We start from the raw sequence: 18,934 nt of genomic DNA, 5'->3' as shown, positions 1-18,934 counted from the left end.
AGGTCCATCTGGCTCAACCAATAAACCATCCCTTGTAAAAGAAATTAGCAACCACTTACCAACTGCCCGCCGTTCTACTGTGGCAGGGCGGCCCTCCAGCGCAAACAGACGTAGGTATGACTCGGCCGCACACCTGCAGCTAGGGGGTGAGTGCACAACGCCGGCGGCATGCTCCCACCCCCACTTTGTAGCAGGGATGCCCATGCACTGGGCAGGCGGCTCAGATTTCTGACCGACACCCGCGATCACTCCCCGCTGTTGTAAACACAGCTGACCGTTGTCCTCTGGAATGATCGCGGAGCGTCTGTGATCCTATATAGCAGGGATCCGCAAACTACAGCCCTCCAGCTGTTGTGGAACTACCCATCCCATGAGGCATTGTAAAAAACTGACATGACGGCAATTGTAGTTCCTGACCAACTGGAGGGCCATAGCTTGAAGACCCCTGCTATATAGGAACACAAGTCTGATCATTTCACAAGCCCTGCCCCCATACAGTTAGAAACACGCCCCTAGGTACACATTTAACCCCTTGATCACTTTCTGTGCTAACCCCTTCCCTGCCAGTGTCATTACAGTAACCTGTGCTAAAAATATGCACCGATTACTGTAGTAATGTCACTCGTCCCCCCCAAAAGTATCAAAAAATGTCAGTCAGGGGGCCGATCTGGCTGCCACAATCTTGCCAAAAAAAAAAAAAAAAAAAAAAAAAAAAAAAAAAAAAAGCACAGCTGATCAAATACCACCAAGAGAAAGCTCTATTTGTTGGGGGGGGGGGGGGGAACAATTTTTTTTGGGTACAGCGTGGCACGATTGTGCAATTGTCCATTAAAGTAACGTAGTGCCGAATCGCAAAGTATGGGGGGGAATCTTCCGATCCAGAAGTGGTTAATGCATCTGCTGCCATAACCCCGGTATTTAATATAAAAGTAGCAACATAAATACAAGTGGGTAGCTAGGAAGTGGTTAAGCAGATTTACCAAGCTCTGTATATATTTCCCCATTTTGTTTCCACAAAACAGTACTGCTACTGAAAAAAAGTTGAACAGTAAACAGTTACCAATATGTATGCTGCTCTTACTAACCCAGAAAATGCCAACTTGCAAATGCCAAACACCCCACTAACTGTGCAAAGATCAGGGGTGTGGCTTAGCGTGTGTGCAAATATACTTATTACACACCCCCACGACAAGCCATAACCACTGACACCTAACAAAAGTGGGCCAAGGAAAACCTGGGACAACTAAGGCTGGCATTTTAGTCAGATCCAGAAGAGTTACTGTAGGGCTCCTTTCACACGGTCCGCTGCAAACCGTTCTCTGCTCAGCGGGGGAATCGATCCGCCGATCCCCGCTGAGCAGGCGGATGAACGCTCCATCTCCGCACTGTGCGTGGAGAGGGAGGTGTCAGAGCCCCGCTGCTCTCTATGGGGGAATCGGATGAGAACGGACCGCCTGCCGCTCTTCATCCAATCTGATCCCCTGGACGGATGGAAAATAGGGTTTCCATCCGTCCGGATTTCACAGACAGTATCGGATGCGGATGGCAGCAGGCGTCAGTGGACATGTCTCCGCTGACATCCACTGCTCCATAGGGATGCATGGAGGATCCAATCAGATCCGCCTAAAAAACTGACAGGCGGATCTGATCGTTCCGTGTGAAAGAGGCCTAACTCAGATTGCTGAAAATTAGTGTTCAGAAAGAAGGGGATCAAAACAGCCTGTACACAAACTGCAATGCACTGTGTAGTTGCAGACTGCTCAGGATGCCCATGCTGACCTGTGTACAATAGGCACCAGCAATGGAATGTGGCCTGGTTTAATTCAAGAATGGTTTGCGGTGTTGACTTAGGCTCCAAATTTCCAGGTTATAACTACTCTGGCTATAAATTAATGTATTTTGGGGGGGGGGGGGGGGGGCAGTTTCCTCCAATTTGTTCAGGTTCTTCCCCTCCAATTGTCAAGGAAAGGGTAGGAGTGGGTCTCAGTCTTCCAGTCCCAATATATTAAAAAGGTAAAAGGCTATTTTAACTGCATCTCTAGTCAGTGTTTTAAAAGTGGCAACAAGCTCATAGCTGGACACAGATCTGTTCCAGGTTCCAGGTGCCAAAATCCAAAGTAATCAGCCCTTCAAGACCAGGGCATTTTTTGCTATTCAGCACTGTGCTAATTACTACGCAAAACTGAATTCATTTCCGTCACACACAAGCTCTTGGTGGTATTTAATGTCAGCACTGGGTTTATTTTGCCATTATAAAAAGCCACACGGATTTTGCAAATCTTTCTTCCCAAAATCTAGGCCAAAAAAAAAAAAATGTATTCTGCTACACAAGAATACAATAGTGCAGTGGGAGAGATCCCTGCATTGGTCAGTTGCCTCATTCAACTCACTAGGTAAATGAAGGAAAAAATAAACCCCACACCAGAACATTTATACCAAAGTTTAGACTGCCCGAGCACTGAAAAAAAAAAAAACCAAAAAAAAAACCAAAGATGACTGGAGGTAGTCTAGCAGTGCAGAGGAGCCTGCTGGGGCAGAATTGGTTAAAAGTGCTTTATCAAGTACCCCAACAAGCAGTTACCCAATTCTTCATGCATTCTATGGAGTTTATTAAAGTGGTTCAAAAGCCTAAACCAGGGGTCCTCAAACTACGGCCCGCGGGCCACATGCAGCGCAAGGACATTTATCCGGGTGTTTTTGCCGCCGCTGCCCTTCCATTTTTTTTCAACACAAGACGGACGGTCCGGCAGCCGGCCTATCAGTGGAAGAGGGAGAGGGGGCGGCAGACTAATTGGCTGGCTGAAGCACTGGATCATGGGAATTTGTAGTCCTGCCACAATCAAGCTCCTGGTGGTGGGAGGAACCGAACAGCGCAGCCGGACTACAACTCCCAGCCAGGGCAAGTGGGAGGGGCCGGCTTGATGCGACTTGCGTGATGACTTATGGGCAGTGAATGTCAGGCGCTGGCTCATGGGAGAGAGAGAGCAGGAGACGTGACAGCATCACAGAACAGAGCAGAGGCAGCTTGGAGGAAGTTGGCATCATCCCCCGAAGAGTTTGTTCAATCAAGACTGAGGCGAGAGATCCTGACACCAGGTGACCCCTACATCCCATGGGCACTAAATGGGCTGCGCTGGCGAATGGTTCAATAGGCCACTTGACTGGACTTGCCCCCCAGACCTAAGGCTGCTAGCCCTCCCATGGCCACACTTGACTGTCTCTCTCCCTCAGTTCCCCTCTGCTCCACCCCCAGTGATATTACTGTGTGCTGGGGATGTAGATCCCCAGCACACACACCGCTGAGTAAATGATAGAGGGGTGATCTCTACAGGGGCTGCCTGCTGTTTTCTGTGCTGGTCAGTGACCGACAGCCGAGTAGAAAACCCAATTTGACAGTAAGTGCATTTATATTCTGATTGCTATTCAGTTGTATGATGTATGTTGTGTGCTGTGTAAGCCCTGGTTCACACTATTGTGATCTCTGAGCAGTGCGAGTTCAGCCATATGCTTGTATGGCTGAACTTGCATTCGATTCGGAAGAAAAAAGGCACACGTTCCTTCTCACCATGCGATCAGATTCCTGTGCGAGTTCACACAGGGCAGTGTGAACTGGAACTATAGTGCGAGAATCGGCACGATTTATAGAGCCGATTCCTGCACCGCACCAGTGTGAGCCTGGGATAAAAGCGGAGTTCCACCAACATGGGCACGTGTGAGGCTAAAATGATGGACTGATAAGGCTACATTGATGGGCAGTGTAATCTGTATGGGCAAAGTTATTGCAGTGGGTGGATAATATATATTATATATAATTTTACTAATAGCAATTTGGAATAGTTTTTTAAACTATAGTCCGGCCCTCCAATGGTCTGAGGGACAGTGAACTGGCCCCCCGTTTAAAAAAAAAAAAAAAAAGTTTGAGGACCCCTGGCCTAAACATTTAACTTCATGCATTCCTTGCATTAAAAGGAGAAAAAAAAAAAATCACTATACCCCCACCCCTCCATTTATGTACCGAGCCCCCAACCGATCCAATGCTGTGCAAGTTTGCAGCTCTCCTCTCCCCTCACTGGCTTTGATCAGGAGACAGGAAGCACTCCCACTGCATTAAATCAAACCCAGGGACAAGGGAGTGAGGCCAAGCCCTGCTGTCAATAGATGCAAGCCCCAAGCGCCCAAAATAGAAAACTGCTTTCTATGGCGGCATTTGCTAGAGGGGATGAAGCAATTGCACACCTAAGAGGTTGCACAAAGCAGGAAAGTATAAACCTGTTTTTTCAAGCAGAGGTCCACCCAGAGGGGAAGTTCTGCTTTAAGCACTACTCCAACCCTCCCCCCCCAGCACCATATCCCCTACCCATTTTGACAGGTAACCACTCCCACACGAAATCGAAGTTCTCCTCTACCCTTCCCTCCCTGCAGTCTTCTGGGACACGTCAGGTCCAAGAAGACTGCCAAACCATTCAGCAGGCGCACCATGACCTGCGCATGCACACCAGGCTATGAAGCCGCAAGCTGTTAGCTGGGTGCCCAAAGTTGAAATGTCGGCGAGAGGAAGGTGGGCGAGAAGTGATTGTTTGGGTGGCAACATCACTGGATCCTGAGACAGGCGAGTGTGTTTAAATGTCAGTAATTACACTTTTGTAGCTGCTGACTATAACGACTGGAGCTTTGCTTTAATTTGATAGTTGCAACCTGTTCTCCACAGAAGAATGCATGTAAATACTGCAGGAAGTACCATGTTTACTCAGCACCACAACTTTGGGCTTGTTTAGACATGCAGCTAGGGGGTCAGTAAAAGCAGGCAGTTGAGCTGCAGTTTTTATGGTCCTCCAGCTAGCCACCTTAAGACATGCAGCTGCTCAGGGCTGTACACATGCCACTATTCAATGCGGCAGAAATGGAACCCCTGGAAAACCAAGATTCTGCACTATCCAGCCAATTGCTATTCACAGCCGTCCGAATTCTTTGATTTTCTATGAGTATAGTTGAATGAACTGGTTTTGCACCTGTGCTTTTTGCACAAGGTGTAGAGGATTGCAGCAGCAAGCTTGCCGGAGCAGCAGCTCTTTGTTCACCATTAAAAATTAAACCCCATTACATTCAGTGGGCAGTACTGCTGCTGAATGCAACCCACTGGGGCCAATAAGACACACAAACACCAGGTTATGAGAAAGTGGTCCTTGGAAAAATGGGGACAAGGTATTTTTCCCGGGGGGGGGGGGGGTCTGTTCCCCCCTCCCAAACACATGACATGTTCTGACCTAATGGTCGGGGTCTCTGGGTGACATCACTGGGTGGCAACACCCCATGGCTATACAAGTGGCTGCATAGAGCCAAGCTGGCATAATCACGAGGGACAGCTTCAGAGGCGGACCGGGTCAGCGAAGACTGGAGAAAGATTTTTTTAATAAAGGACTACTCAAAACCATCTTTTGTGTCATTCACACTACACTGCCTTTTTTGGGATGAATGGGTAGGGGTACAATGCCCCCCCCCCCCCCAGTAAAGGGGACTTCCAGATTCCGATAATCCCCCTGCCTGCAGACCCCCACCATCTTCCAGGGTTGTTGGGAAGAGGCCCTTGTCCCCATCAACATGGTGCAGAGCCCCCCCCCCCGCTCCCCAAAACACCTGCCAATGTTAAGGGGGGGGTGGCCTGGTATGGTCACTGACCTGCCGGGCTGCATGCTTGGATAAATTTCTGGTATGGATTTTGGGTGGACCCCACGAGAAACCCCCCCCCCCCCTCCAAAACCACAACTCAACTCTGTATCTGGCGTTAAGCCGCATCAGACATTTTTGCAGCTGTAATGCTGGTCCTTAAAACATGCTGGCCCTGGGTTTTTTGCAGCTTGAAAAACACCTGCGCCACTTACAACTTCTAAACACCCGTGTGTGCACGCATGAGGCCATAGAACATGGAGTGGCTTTTTTGCAGCTTAAAAACACCTGACGCTCCTAAAACACGGCTGTAAAAACGCTGTATGCATGAGGCCTAAATGAAGGAGTTTCCTTCATATATACATAAGACCTGTGGGGCCAGACGTGCAGGGACAGAACACTGCAGGGTGGGCGTTGCATGTAGAAAAGACTAGGAGAGACTACCAACTATGCAAGGATCAGCATCACACCCCCAGAAAGAACATTGTGCAAGCCAACCCATCTAGAGAATGTCTTGAGGATCTCAGCAACATGCAAGAGGTACAATCTAGGCTTCCATTTACAGTGCCTTGAAAAATTATTCATACCCCTTGAAATTTTCCATATTTTGTCATGTTACAACCAAAAAAAAATGTGAAGTGGAAGGAAAGTTATAAAAATGGTTCAAAATTTTACAAATTAATATCTGAAGCGTTGCGTGCATGCATATTCAGTGCCCTTTGATACCCCTAACCAAGATCTAGCTGAACCAATTGCCTTCAGAATCCATCTGTGTGTAGTTTAATCAGTATAAATACAGATGTTCCATGAAGCCCTCAGAGGTTTATTAGATAAACTTAGTGAACAAACCTCATGAAGGCCAAAGAACACACCAGACAGGTCAGTGAGAAATTTAAGGCAGGGTTTGGTTAAAATAAAAAAATCTCCCAAACTTCGAGCCTCACGGAGCACTGTTCAAGCCATTAGCCGAAAATGGAAAGAGTATGGCATAACTACAAACCTACCAAAAGTGACAGTCCGAGCAAGAAGAGCATTAATTGGAGAAGCAGCCGAGAGGCTCATGGCAACTCTGGAGGAGCTGCAGTGATCCTCCTGTCGAGTGCCACCACAGCAAGCAGCATTCAGACACGTAGCTGCGGTTCAGCCCTGCCCCCTCTGATTCGCTGACTGATTGACAACTGTGGGAGCAAATTGCCCCACAGCTGTATCTCAGCCAATCAGCAGGGAGAGTCCCGGACATCGCTGGACAGAGAAGGCTCAGGTAAGTATTAGGGGTTGCTGGGGTAGCTGCTGTACACAAGTTTTTTATCCTAATGCATAGCATGCTTTAAGATTAAAAAGCTTCTGCCTTTATAACTCCTTTAAGGCCCGTACACCCAAGAAGGAAAAAAAAAAAAAAAAAAAAAAAAATCGGAAGTAAAATTTTTTACGCCGAATGACCTGCCGATTTTCTGTTACGTATAGAGCTTTCGACAGCCGATTCAGACTTTAGACAAAAGCTGAAGGTGCTGGCTATAAAATGTATTGTACATGAACATATCTGATTTTTTTTTACCACTTGGACCGCCCACCGTGTATCTAGGCCACTACTTTGACTTTAAATACCAGGGTTAAGGCAGCTGCCATTAACCCAGTATTATTTTTATTTTATTTTTTTGACATGGCGGGCAGTCCGCTTTAACATAAGTGATCCCAGCAGCAGATTCACCACAGAATCACTTATGGGCGGCGGGAAAGGAGCCCACCCAACTCCCACCACTTCCCGGTCGTTTTTACCTGCTTACTGGAGCTGCCGATAGCGGGGTTAAACGGTCCGATCCCCTGTGTTGCTGGGCAGGGAGGGAAAGATGGCACTCACTCGACTATGCCCTTGGAGGACCGGAGCGACTCAAACGTCACTTCCCCCCAATGGCCTTAACCACTTCCGTACTGGGCAAATTCAGGTCCGCTCCTACAAGTAAAATCATTTTTGCTAGATAATTACTCAGAACCCCCAAAAACGTATGTTTTTTTAGCAGGGACCTTAGGGAATAAAATGGCGGACATTGCAACTTATGTCACACTGTATTTGCGCAGCAATCTTCCAAAACGTGTTTTAACTTTTTTTATATAAACGTTTTATGAATAACCCTCCCAACAAAACACTTAAGTTAACCCAATTTTATGTATAATGTAAATTTTACGCTGAGTAAATAGATACCAACAGGTCATGCTTTAAAATAGCACACACCCGTTACCTGTTTAGAGTTAGAGGAGGTGGTCTTGAACTAGTATTGCCCTCGCTCTAATGTTCGCCTCACATGTGTGGATTGAACTCTTCACATGTGGGTGTGACGTACATATGCGTTCAATTCGGCGTGCAAACAGAGGCACCTACAGTTTTTTATTTTTACACTTTCCCTTTAACCACTTTACGTCTGCTCACAGTAATATTACTGCGGCAGAGTGGCTCGTTATCGTCTGACGACGTACTACGTCGTCAGACACTCCCTTCTGGGCGGCGCGAGGCTCGCTCCCGCTGTTTTCATTCACAGCGGGAGTCGGGCCAGGGGAGGAGCAGCGGCGATCGCCGCTGCTCTTACCCGATCGTCGGGGATCGAGTCTGGAGATCCGCCCGCTGTGTGTAAACACAGCGGGCGGATCTCCATAGTGACAGATCGGACTGTTCAGCATAGCTGGACATCCGATCTGTCCATGACTCACTCAGTCACCTCCCCCCCTACACGTCAGTAAGCACCAGGCATACATTAACCCCTCCCTCTCCAATAAAATTAACCCCTTCCCTGCCAGTGTCATTTTTACAGTAACAGTGCATATATATAGCACTGATTACTGCAGTAATGTCACTGGTACCCCCAAAAGTGTCAAAAATGTCAGTCAAGGGTCCGATCTGTCCGCCGCAATGTCGCAGTCCCGCAAAAAAAAAAAAAAAAAAAAAACGCAGATCGCCGCCATTACGCGTTAAAAAAAAAGACACCAAAAGTGACAGAAATCTTTCCCTTTGTTAGTAAACGCAATAACTTTTGCGCAAACCAATCAAAATACGCTTATTGTGATTTTTTACCAAACATATGTAGCATAAAACAAATTGGCCAAAAATTTTTAAAAAAATTGGTTTTTACATCTTTTTTGGGGGGAATTTCATATAAAAAAAAATGTTAAAAATAGTTATTTTTTCAAAATAAACGCTCTTTTTTTGTTTATAGCGCAAAAAGTAAAAATCGCACAGGTGATCAAATACCACCAAAAGAAAGCTCTGTTTGTGGGAAAAAAGGACGTAAATTTCGTTTGGGTACGGCGTCGCACGACCGGGCAATTGTCAGTTGAAGTCGCACAGCGCCGAATCGCAAAAAGTGGCCTGGACGGAAGACAGCAAAATCCTCCGGTGGTAAAGTGGTTAATTTTTTTGGATCACTTTTTTTTTTTTTTTTTATAGGAATAAAAGTAAACATCCCTTGTAACAAGAAAAGTGCATGACATGTCCTCTTTATGGAGAGATCTGGGTTCAATAAGACCTTGGATCTCTATAGGCTGGAAAGCCTAAGAACAAAAAAATAAACACCCCCACCACAGCTTTGTTGCTTTAAACCAGGCATGTCCAACCTGCGGCCCGGAACCACAAGCAATGCGGCCCACTGCCCCCTGAGAATTTGTTTTTTCTGCTGGGGAGGAAGGAAGTCAAGTCGGGGCATGGCCACAGCAGCTTCAAACTAACTGTAGGCAGAGGCTGCCTCACAGGGGAGGGTGGGGCCATACAAAGCCCAGCGTGGGTGGGGAGCTGCGGCATTTTATTACGTATATACCTTAACTATAGTATATATTTTATATGCGGCCCGAGAAAATTTCTCTACACTCAATGTGGCCCAGAGAAGCCAAAAGGTTGGACACCCATGCTTTAAACCACTTCCAACTCCAAAAGGTTTTACCCCCTTAATGACCAGGCCATTTTTTTGCGATTCTGCACTGCGCTACTTTTAACGAAAAATTGCGCGGTCATGCGACGCTGTACCCAAATACAATTGATGTCCTTCCCCATAAATAGAGCTTTTTGGTGGCATATCCCCTCTGCCGTTTTTAAAATTGTGCACTATAAACAAAAAAGCGACAACTTTGAACAGAAAAAAAAAAAAGCCTTTTTTTAACTTTCTGGTATAAAACATTCCCCAAAAAAAAAAAAAAATGATTTTTTTAATCAGTTTAAGCCAATTTGTATTATGGTACATATTTTTTGGGAAAAAGCGTTAAATTGGTTTGCGCAACTACGGGATAGATTTTGGGATTTTTGTTTTAGTAATGGCGGCGATCAGCATTTTAGTGGGACTGAAATTGCGGCGGACAGATCAGACCTGACATTTGACACTTTGGGGACCAGTAACAATATAGTAATCAGTACTAAATATGCACTGTTACTGTACTGACACTGGTAGGGAATGGGTTAACACCAGGGGTGATCAAAAGGGTTAATGTATGCCTAACTGTCCTTACTACCGTGTTGGGGAATGGCTCTGACCGGCACAGAGATCGGGGTTTCAGCTTAGCTAAAACTCCTGATCTCTGCCTATGCGACAGAAGACTCGCCTGCTTTGTTTACATAAGCAGGCGGGTCGTCAGTTTCTCTGACGATTGTGGGAGGCCAGTGGCAATTGCCACCTCCTGCTGTGTCTAAACAGCACACGCCGCCAAGACCTCGTGCACAAAATCACAGATCTACACGATTTTGCGCAGCTGAGCCGCCCTGCCACAGTATATCTGCGGTGGGCGGTCGGCAAGAGGTTACTAAAATGCGAGCTGAGGTATTTTTTGACCCGAGATCTCACAAAAATAAATAAAAAGGACCTGACCTGCTTATTTCAAATCACAAGGGATGATTACATTCCAGTGATCAGAATGAGCGATCAAATGTTTTCAAAGGGACAGTAAAAATAAAGGAAAAAAAAAAAAAAATGTAAGGCACCGCGTCCCTCAGAGCTCACACGTAGAAGTGAATGCATACACAAGTTGCATCCACATATGTAAACCGTGTTCAAACACACATGGAGGTATCACTGCAATCGTTCGAGCGAGAGCAACAATCCTAGCTTAAGACCAACTATAAACTGGTAACCTGTAGAAATGTAGTCGCCTGTGGAGATTAAGTACCAAGTTTGTCACCATTCCACGAGCATGCGCAATATAAAGTGACATGTTGGGTATCAAATTTACTTGGCATAACATAAGCTCTCACATTAATAGGAAAAAAAAAAAATTGTGCTAAAATTATGGTTTTCTATTTTATAATTCAAAAAAATATATTTTTCCAAAAACCTGCATTTATAAGACCGCTTCGCAAATACTGTGTGAAAGTATTGCGACGATCTCCATTTTATTCTCTAGGGTCTCTGTGTATGTATAAATGTCAGGGGGTCAAGAGTAATTTTTTAGCAAAAAAAAAAAAAAGATTTTGAACGTGTAAAACAAGTGCCAGAAATAGGCCTGGTCCTTAAGAGGTTACAGTTTTCATCCCAAAAAAAAAGTGCAAGAGCAAGACAAGCTCGGAAACAATACATACAAAACAATTCAACAGGACATCACTTCTGAAGTTGTATTCGGTCATATGAAAATTTCTTTGTTGAGTAACCTCTTTGATACGAGCATGCAAAAAAAAATAAATAAATAAATATATATCCGATAATCTGTGTACGAGGCCTTAGTGCCAGTTAATGTGATGCGGGAAGGCTGCGAATATACAGCATGTTCCCGCATCCGCACAACTGCAGTTCACACTGCCATATGCACTACGCTGGGGGTGTCAATTCAAAGTTGACTACTCCAGATCAGATCGCATATCGCAGTGCAATCTGAAAGTTCGTACAGAATCTGATCACACTAGTGTGAACCACCATGCGATCCGATTCTGCTGCGGACCAAAATAAAAAGGGGTCCTGTGCGTGTTTCAGTGTGATTGCGGTGTGAATTCAGCCATAAACTGTATGACTGAATTTGCACCGCATAGACAATCGCATGTAATTTTAGGAGCAGTGCGCTCCGAATTACATGCGACCTTTGATCGCACAAATGTGAACCGACACTAAAGTCATACAGTCGACAAATCTGGCCTTTATGGAGGAGTGGCAAGAAGAAAGCCATAAGCCGTCAAGTTTGTGCAAACATGTGGCAGAAGGTGTTCTGGTCAGAAATCAAAATTGAACTTTTTGGTCTAAAAGCAAGTCACTGGTGGAAAATTATAACACTACCATTTTACTCTGAACACCCCATCCCCACCTTGAAACATTTGTGGTGGCAGCTGGTCAGAATTGATGAGATGGAGCAAAAAAACAGGGCAATCTTAGACGAAAACCCGAGATAGACTTATCGGTAATGCGGTTTCTGGGAGCCGTCCAGGACAGCACAGGAGAGACAGGCTCCACCTCCAGAGACAGGAAACGCAGAAGGTCAAATCCATAAAGGGCAGACACCATCCTGCCTGCTTCCCCAGTCTTCCATCCCAGAACTTCCCCGGAAAGGCTTCTGAGACAAGGAAAACACTCGTCCAAGGTTAGAAAAATATATAGGGAGGGAATCCCTGCTGTCCTGGACGACTTCCAGAAAGTTAGTTACTGATAAGCCCAACTCTGGTTTTCTCCAGTCTGTCCAGGACAGCACAGGAGAGGATCAACGAGAACTTACCAGATTAAGGTGGGACTACCGCCTGGAGGACCTTTCTCCCAAACGCTTGATCCAGCACTGAGAGAAGGTCCAGTCTATAATGCTTTAATGAAGGTCAAGTAGCTAGACCAGGTTGCTGCTCAGCAAATTTGTTCTGGTGTCGTACCAGCTCGCTCCACCCAAGAAGCAGATAGCGCCCGCATGGAGTGAGCCATCAGGGTAAAAAGGGCACTCCTTCAGGATTTTATAAGCCTCCACAATTACCTGCTGGATCCCCTGACTGTCCAGAGATACAATGGAATGTTTTAGAACAGTGGTCTCCAAACTGCAGCCTGGATGTGGCCCTTGCTTGCCTTGGGCCCTTGAATAAATATTCCTTCCACTAACATCATTAATGCTGGGGGCACAAAGCTCTATTTGTGGGGAAAAAAGGGCATCAATTGTATTTGGGTACATCATCGCACCACCACGCAATTTTCCGTTAAACGCAGTGCCGAATCGCAAAAAATGGCCTGGTCGTTAAGGGGGGGTTAAAAAGTGGGGGGGTTAAAAAGTGGTGTGTATATATATAAAAAAAAAAAAACAGCCATAGCTGTGTGCTTAAAGCTTGCCAAAGGGCACCTTGGCAACTAAAATGCTACTGGGAAAATGTTTTGATCCAAAAGTTGAATTGTTTGGGAAGGATACTCAGTACCACATAGCGCAATAAGGGCACCGCCGGTGCCTACCAACATTAAAAGATCAACCCAACAGTGAAGGAAGAGGGAACATGATTAAAGTGTGTTACTAAATCCAGGAACTTGCATTCACTATATCTGGTCTCCCACAGAACATGGAAATGCTATCTTAGTAAACTGCTAAATACTCAGCAGTCAGATCAGTCTTGTGACTATCAGTGCCTGGTTAAAGCTTGTAGGAGGAGTTTTCATACTGCACTGGCTGACCCATCAGGATGCAGGACTCCTGACCCTCTGTCTGGACAGTGGCGATTGGCCCTGTGCTGATAACATGCACTATGAAGAAAAGAAAAAAAAAAAAAACTAGCAACACACAAAACTGAGCATGTGCAGCTTTACTCAGTCATATCCGGCAATGTTTTGGAAACCGTGGATCTGTGCATACAGGATCAAACAGCCTTTTTACACAATGTGGAGGATTAGCCCCTTAGGTCCCACGGTGAGTATAACAAGTATGCTCTACTGCCTATACAGACTGCCATCTCAACCAATGAGGGAAAGTCTCGGGCAACAGAGTCTCAAAAAAAAAAAAAAAAAAAAAAAAAAAACACACAAAAGAAAACCGCTGGATCGAGATGGGTTCGGGTGTTAGGGGGGCTGCTGCATACAGAAGGCATAATTAAAGTCAGTTTTTTTTTTTTTAAACCAATTTAAGCCTTTTAAACACCAGCTGAATTTGTCCTGTGTACACCTGTCTGGTCAAAAGAAGCAGTCTCATAACTGGTTAACTGGTTTCTGTCAAACAGGCAAGCTAGAAAACCAGTATCCGACCAGCATCCAATTAGTGTGTTCTGATTTACCAATCCAAGGATCGGCAAGCTTCAATATTTTACATTTTGTTTATTACCTCCAAGAACAGTGAGGGTGAAATTTAGTGACCATTCACAAAATGAAAAAGGCTGGAAAGTATGTGGGAGCAACAAGGGTATGTTGTGGGAGTATGTATATGGGGAAGGAGGGAACATGTGAAAATAAAAAGTGGGCAGGAAATGGAAAGGTTTACATACACATGTCCCAAATACTAAAGCAAACATTTTGCAGTTTGTCCATTTGGAGAGTTTTTTTCTTCATTTTCTACCTAAAAAACAGGAAGAGGCAAGATCGCACTAAAGGGAAATCCTCTTTAAGCAGCTGTTTGGAGAAGAGGAATGAAGGTGAAATCTTCCAATGGGGAATATTACCTTCCTTGACAGGGAAATTTACTAAACATGGAGCAGACAGAATCTGAAGCAGCTGTGTATAGTAACCAGCTTCCAACCTCAGCTTGTTCAGTTAGGCTACATTCACACCTGAGCGTAGCGTTTTTCGCGCGTTTTTTACCGCGATTTTACCGCGATTTTTGCGGCGTTTTTTACCGCGATTTTTGTGCAGGCGTTTTTAGATTGAATAGAGATCAATGGAAAACGCCTGTAATCTGCCCAAAAAGAAGCTCATGTACTTTTTTGAGCGTTGGGCGTTTTGTAAACAGCGTCAAAACGCTCAGATGTGAACAGGGGCCATTGAAATGAATAGGATTTGTCTTGTTGGGCGTTTTGAGAGCTGATCCTAGAGCAGAAAAACGCCCCAAAAACGCCCCAAAACGCCTAGATGTGAACGGAGCCTTAAAGTAGAACAGCAAAACATTTATTATAGTCTTGGATAGCGTGCAGAGGGATTAGAACACTTGTCAGTTTTTATTGCCGTCTGTTAGAGATTCACCCTCTGTGTCCTATTTACCATCATTTAAAGTAAAATACCAAATTTTGGGTTGTCCCCAAAAAAGCAAGGTGAAATATTCCCATAGGACAAAACAAAAAAAAAAAAAACCACGTATGTTCTTAATAAGGTGGTCAATTGAAACTTGCATTGGGATAGGTTGCAGTAAGGAACTATTGTGTAGCTCTGCAAAGTTCCATAGAGGTTTAGGTGTATGTAGAAAGGTTTGACAGGAATGTTAAGCAGGGGACTGCAACCCACGGTGGTGCCTCTGCAGCTGGGCCGCAAAGGCTGCTCTGTCAGCGGAGCAAGGGGAGAGCAGAGAGATGACATCCCAATTCCCGCCTTGCATCACCACTGTTCTGTCCTTACAGCAGGGTTTCGATGGCTGCAGATTACATCATCTGTCACCACCCACCCTCACTCACTCTGGGATAGAACCAGCAAATGCACATGTGGATGTTTACCTGCTCAGACCCTGCCAGAAGCAGTGTAACCGCAAGTCTTTCACCGTTCAAAATAAACCTTACAAATTGCCTTTACATTTTATGGGTGGCAGCCAACAGTGGCCCGCTGCATCTGGGTGGCAAGTGACATGCTCCAGGCTCCCACTGATTCTGCATTATGGCAAGTTGAGCAATTTCATTTTCCATTGCAAAATTACTAGAAATAATGAGCTTCATCATCCTGACACCATAACCATGGTGTGGAGATGATTGAAGTGCCAACACCAGCCATTGCTACAAAATTACCTGTGGCCATGGGGCTGGGCGGCAGACCTTTTTCAGAGCTGGCTCCAGTCGGACCAGCTGCAGTAAACATGGGTTCCTATGGAACAGGCAGATGCCGCCCAACATCTGGCCCCCGGGTGCATGGAGCTTAAGAGTGCTGAGAAAGCCATTTAAAAACTGATCCCATTTAATTATTTATTTTTTTTTTACAAACCCTGTTTGCTACAACTTTTTAAAAGTGTTAACTGGATTCCAGCTTTAATCATTTTAGTCAAGTCCATCCCAAGTCGGCAAGAGTACAAACATTACCCTCCCCCAGGCGGACAGTGCTGCTGTCCCCATTGCTCCTCTATGCAGAACATACATACATAGGATCCTGCATACATAGGATCCTGCATACATAGGATGCTGCTTCCTTAAACCATGTTATACAGCACAGTGCTTGTGCTGTGTAATTTGGTTCCTTTTATCACCTTTAGGCCCTGTTCACATCTGAGCATTTCGCAGCTCGTAAAACGCTAATTTCTGAAGTCTCAAAACGCCCAACAAGCAAAATCCCATTCATTTCAATGATCTCTGATCACATATGAGCGTTTTGTTGCCTGAAGCTCAAAAAAAAGCATAAGCCATTTTGGCAGATTACAAGCATTTTTAGTTAGAGGTCAATGCCTGCCTCCAAACAGCTGCAAAATAAACACCCAAAAAAGATATGCTCAGGTGTTAAAATGGACCCCAAAAAACCTGGCTGAGCCTGCCTGGTTCTGCCCTCCCCTCTGTAAACTGACTAAAGTATATCATGGCTGCTGATCCCTGACACCAGGGTCAGTTTACGTGCCTCCCGTCATCCGCAGCCCTGTCCTCTCCCCCCTCCCTGTTTGTGTCAGTGCCCACCCCCCTGCTGCTAAAATAACTTTTTATTGTCCTATATAATCCTGTTCTCTAAAGACAAGTGCTTTGGTCTGTTTTAGTTTAAAAAAAATGCTGCCTTTACCATGTTTCAGAGCGGCTCCCGGCAATCACGTGATTGGCCAGCTCTCTGCCTCCCACATGTCAACATGAGAATGTCGGCCCCGCCCCCTGCATCTGTCAAACAGGGAGAGGAGAGCCAGCTGGTCACGTGACCACCAGGAATTGCATTTTTTTTTTGTTTATAAAACAGACAGGAGCACTTGTCTTTAGGAAAGAGGATTATATAAAGTAGTCAAAGTGGGTTAACCACTTTAAGACAAGTAATGTTACTGGCAGGATGACCAGAGGAAAAGTTAAACTACTGTAATCATAAACAACCAAAATATGTATTGCAGTTTATCAGATGTGGTTGCATTTTTATTTTTGGGGGGGGGGGGCAGTAAGATCTGGCCAGTAACTCGCCCTAGGGCTGCACGATATTGGGAAAAAAAAAAAAAAGATCATTGCGATATTTCGTTTTCAACACAATATATATATATATATATATATATATATAGCGATATTTCTCTGGGTGGAATGCAGAAGACGGATTAGGCAGAGTCGGGACTCACAGTTGTGGTAGGAGGTAAAAGAACACAGCCCGACATGAAATCTGTCCCACACGTTCCCTCTGCCGCCCTGGAGCTAGTTCTCTTGACCGAGCAGTTAGCGCGGCACAGCGAACCAATCACGTGAGTAGCGGCACAGGGAACCAATCAGATGTGCAGGCACACGTGATTGGTTAGCTGTGCAGCTAACCACCGCTGAACGTGTGGGACAGCTGCCAGCACTGTGAGTCCTCCCCCCACCCCCCGAGACCAGACTTCTCCCTGCCTAATGGTAAATATCATGTCTTCGGCGATATGAATATCGCCCACACCCACAGAACGATAGTCAATATCACATCAACTATCGTTCAGCCCTAACTCACCCTGTATAGTGTCACACTACTCTGAATGAGGGAGCACCTTTTGAACAGCAGCATTTTTAAGGCTGTTAGATGCACTAGCAGATTTGGAAACACCCCCCCCCCCCCCCCAAAAAAGAAAATACAGGTCGTGCTTTTTGTTGAGAAATACACCCCCTAGCATTTCTGGCCATGACCATCTTGAGTAAAGGGTAATTGATTCAGGTAGCATTTTCTTCCTGAGTCCATCTGCCCTTAGCTTAGGCATGTGTGCTTGGCTCTGAAAATCCCTCCTAAAGACTCCTGGGACAAATGTAATTTACCTAGGCAAGAAACCAGGAAGTATCTGAAGTAAAAAAAAAATAAAGTTTAAAAACATGAGACTTTCCTAACCCATTTACTAATGCTAGAAAAATTGGCATTAAAAATAGTCAATGTTGATTAGAAAAAGGTGAAGTTCCACTTTACAAATAAAAGTGCCAAGGAGAGAATAATCAAGAAACGTTAAAAAACGGACGTCAAGGCCCCAAGTTAATAAAAGCACGGCTACTATAGGAAAACATACATAACCATAGCTATAGGTAGAAGAATGCTTGTAGTATAGATGGGTGCCCTGTGATCAGGAAGGATCATACTGGCAGAGAGGCGGGTACCCGGGCCGTCATGTAGAGGAAGGCTGCCAGAAATCTGCGCCTGTCATTAGCTCCACAGATAGAACAGCCGGAAACGCCGGGAATACACGAAGACAGGCGAACCCCCGACCCCAGCACACCTCAGACTGACCACAGTAGTACATATCCCCCTCAGCCGTCCCCAGTGCGGAGCCAGGCCTTCCCAGGAAGCCTCCTCACCTTCTAGCAGTCGCTGGATGATGCTGTCGATGTTCAGTTTGTCCACATCTGCCATGACCTCCAAAGTGTAAAGGTGTGCGCGGATAGGACGGGACTAGAGCGGCGGACAGGAAAGAAAAGAAAGTGGGAAAAGAAGCGAGGGAAGAGCTGGCCGGCTCGGGGCTCCCAGGCAAAGCCTTCACCCTGCTTCCGTTACGGGCTCCGAGCACTCAACAAAATGGCGACGCCGCCTCCTCCTCTGCCGGCCCGCGCACGAATCTTTCTCCTGATTTAGGGACTATTTAATGCTGAAACCAGAGCACGTTCGTGTCGCAGCACGCCGCACGCTGTGTATTCCTGCGCGAAGGGTTACGCTGAGCTCAGCCAGTTGGTGTGGGCGCGCATTACTTTTATTGGTATAAATAGGGACCGCGGAGAAGCTTCTTATGAGGGAACACGTATAAGGGAAGAAAAGTGGGCTACAGCAATAAACTGCTTCTTTGTGCACGTATATTATGTATATACACTCACACACACACACACACATATATATATATATATATATATATATATATATATATCTACACACACACACACACATATATATATATATATATATATATATATATACACACACACACATATATATCTCTATACCAGGGCCGGAGTGGGACTCATTTTCAGCCCTGGAGTTTCATGACTTAGACCGGCCCACTTTAGTTCATGACTGACTATATTAAAATAATGTAATTAAAACCTCAGAATATAAGTTTGCAA

The 18,934-nt window shown here is 45.4% G+C and overlaps 1 protein-coding gene across 1 annotated transcript in view; it reads right to left on the bottom strand.

Moving 5' to 3' along the window:
* PPP1CC (protein phosphatase 1 catalytic subunit gamma) overlaps nt 1-18,423 on the bottom strand; it is a 66,362-nt gene extending 47,939 nt beyond the window's left edge. Inside the window, exon 1 of the mRNA XM_082244188.1 lies at nt 18,179-18,423. Within this exon, the coding sequence (XP_082100314.1) occupies nt 18,179-18,233 (55 nt within the window). The 5' untranslated portion in view covers nt 18,234-18,423. The remainder of the gene's footprint in view (nt 1-18,178) is intronic.
* Between the last annotated feature and the right edge of the window lie 511 nt (nt 18,424-18,934).

Source organism: Pelophylax lessonae, assembly GCF_965119305.1.
Source record: "Pelophylax lessonae genome assembly, chromosome: 1".
NCBI classification, from domain to species: domain Eukaryota; kingdom Metazoa; phylum Chordata; class Amphibia; order Anura; family Ranidae; genus Pelophylax; species Pelophylax lessonae.
This window is presented reverse-complemented; position numbering and strand designations above follow the sequence as displayed.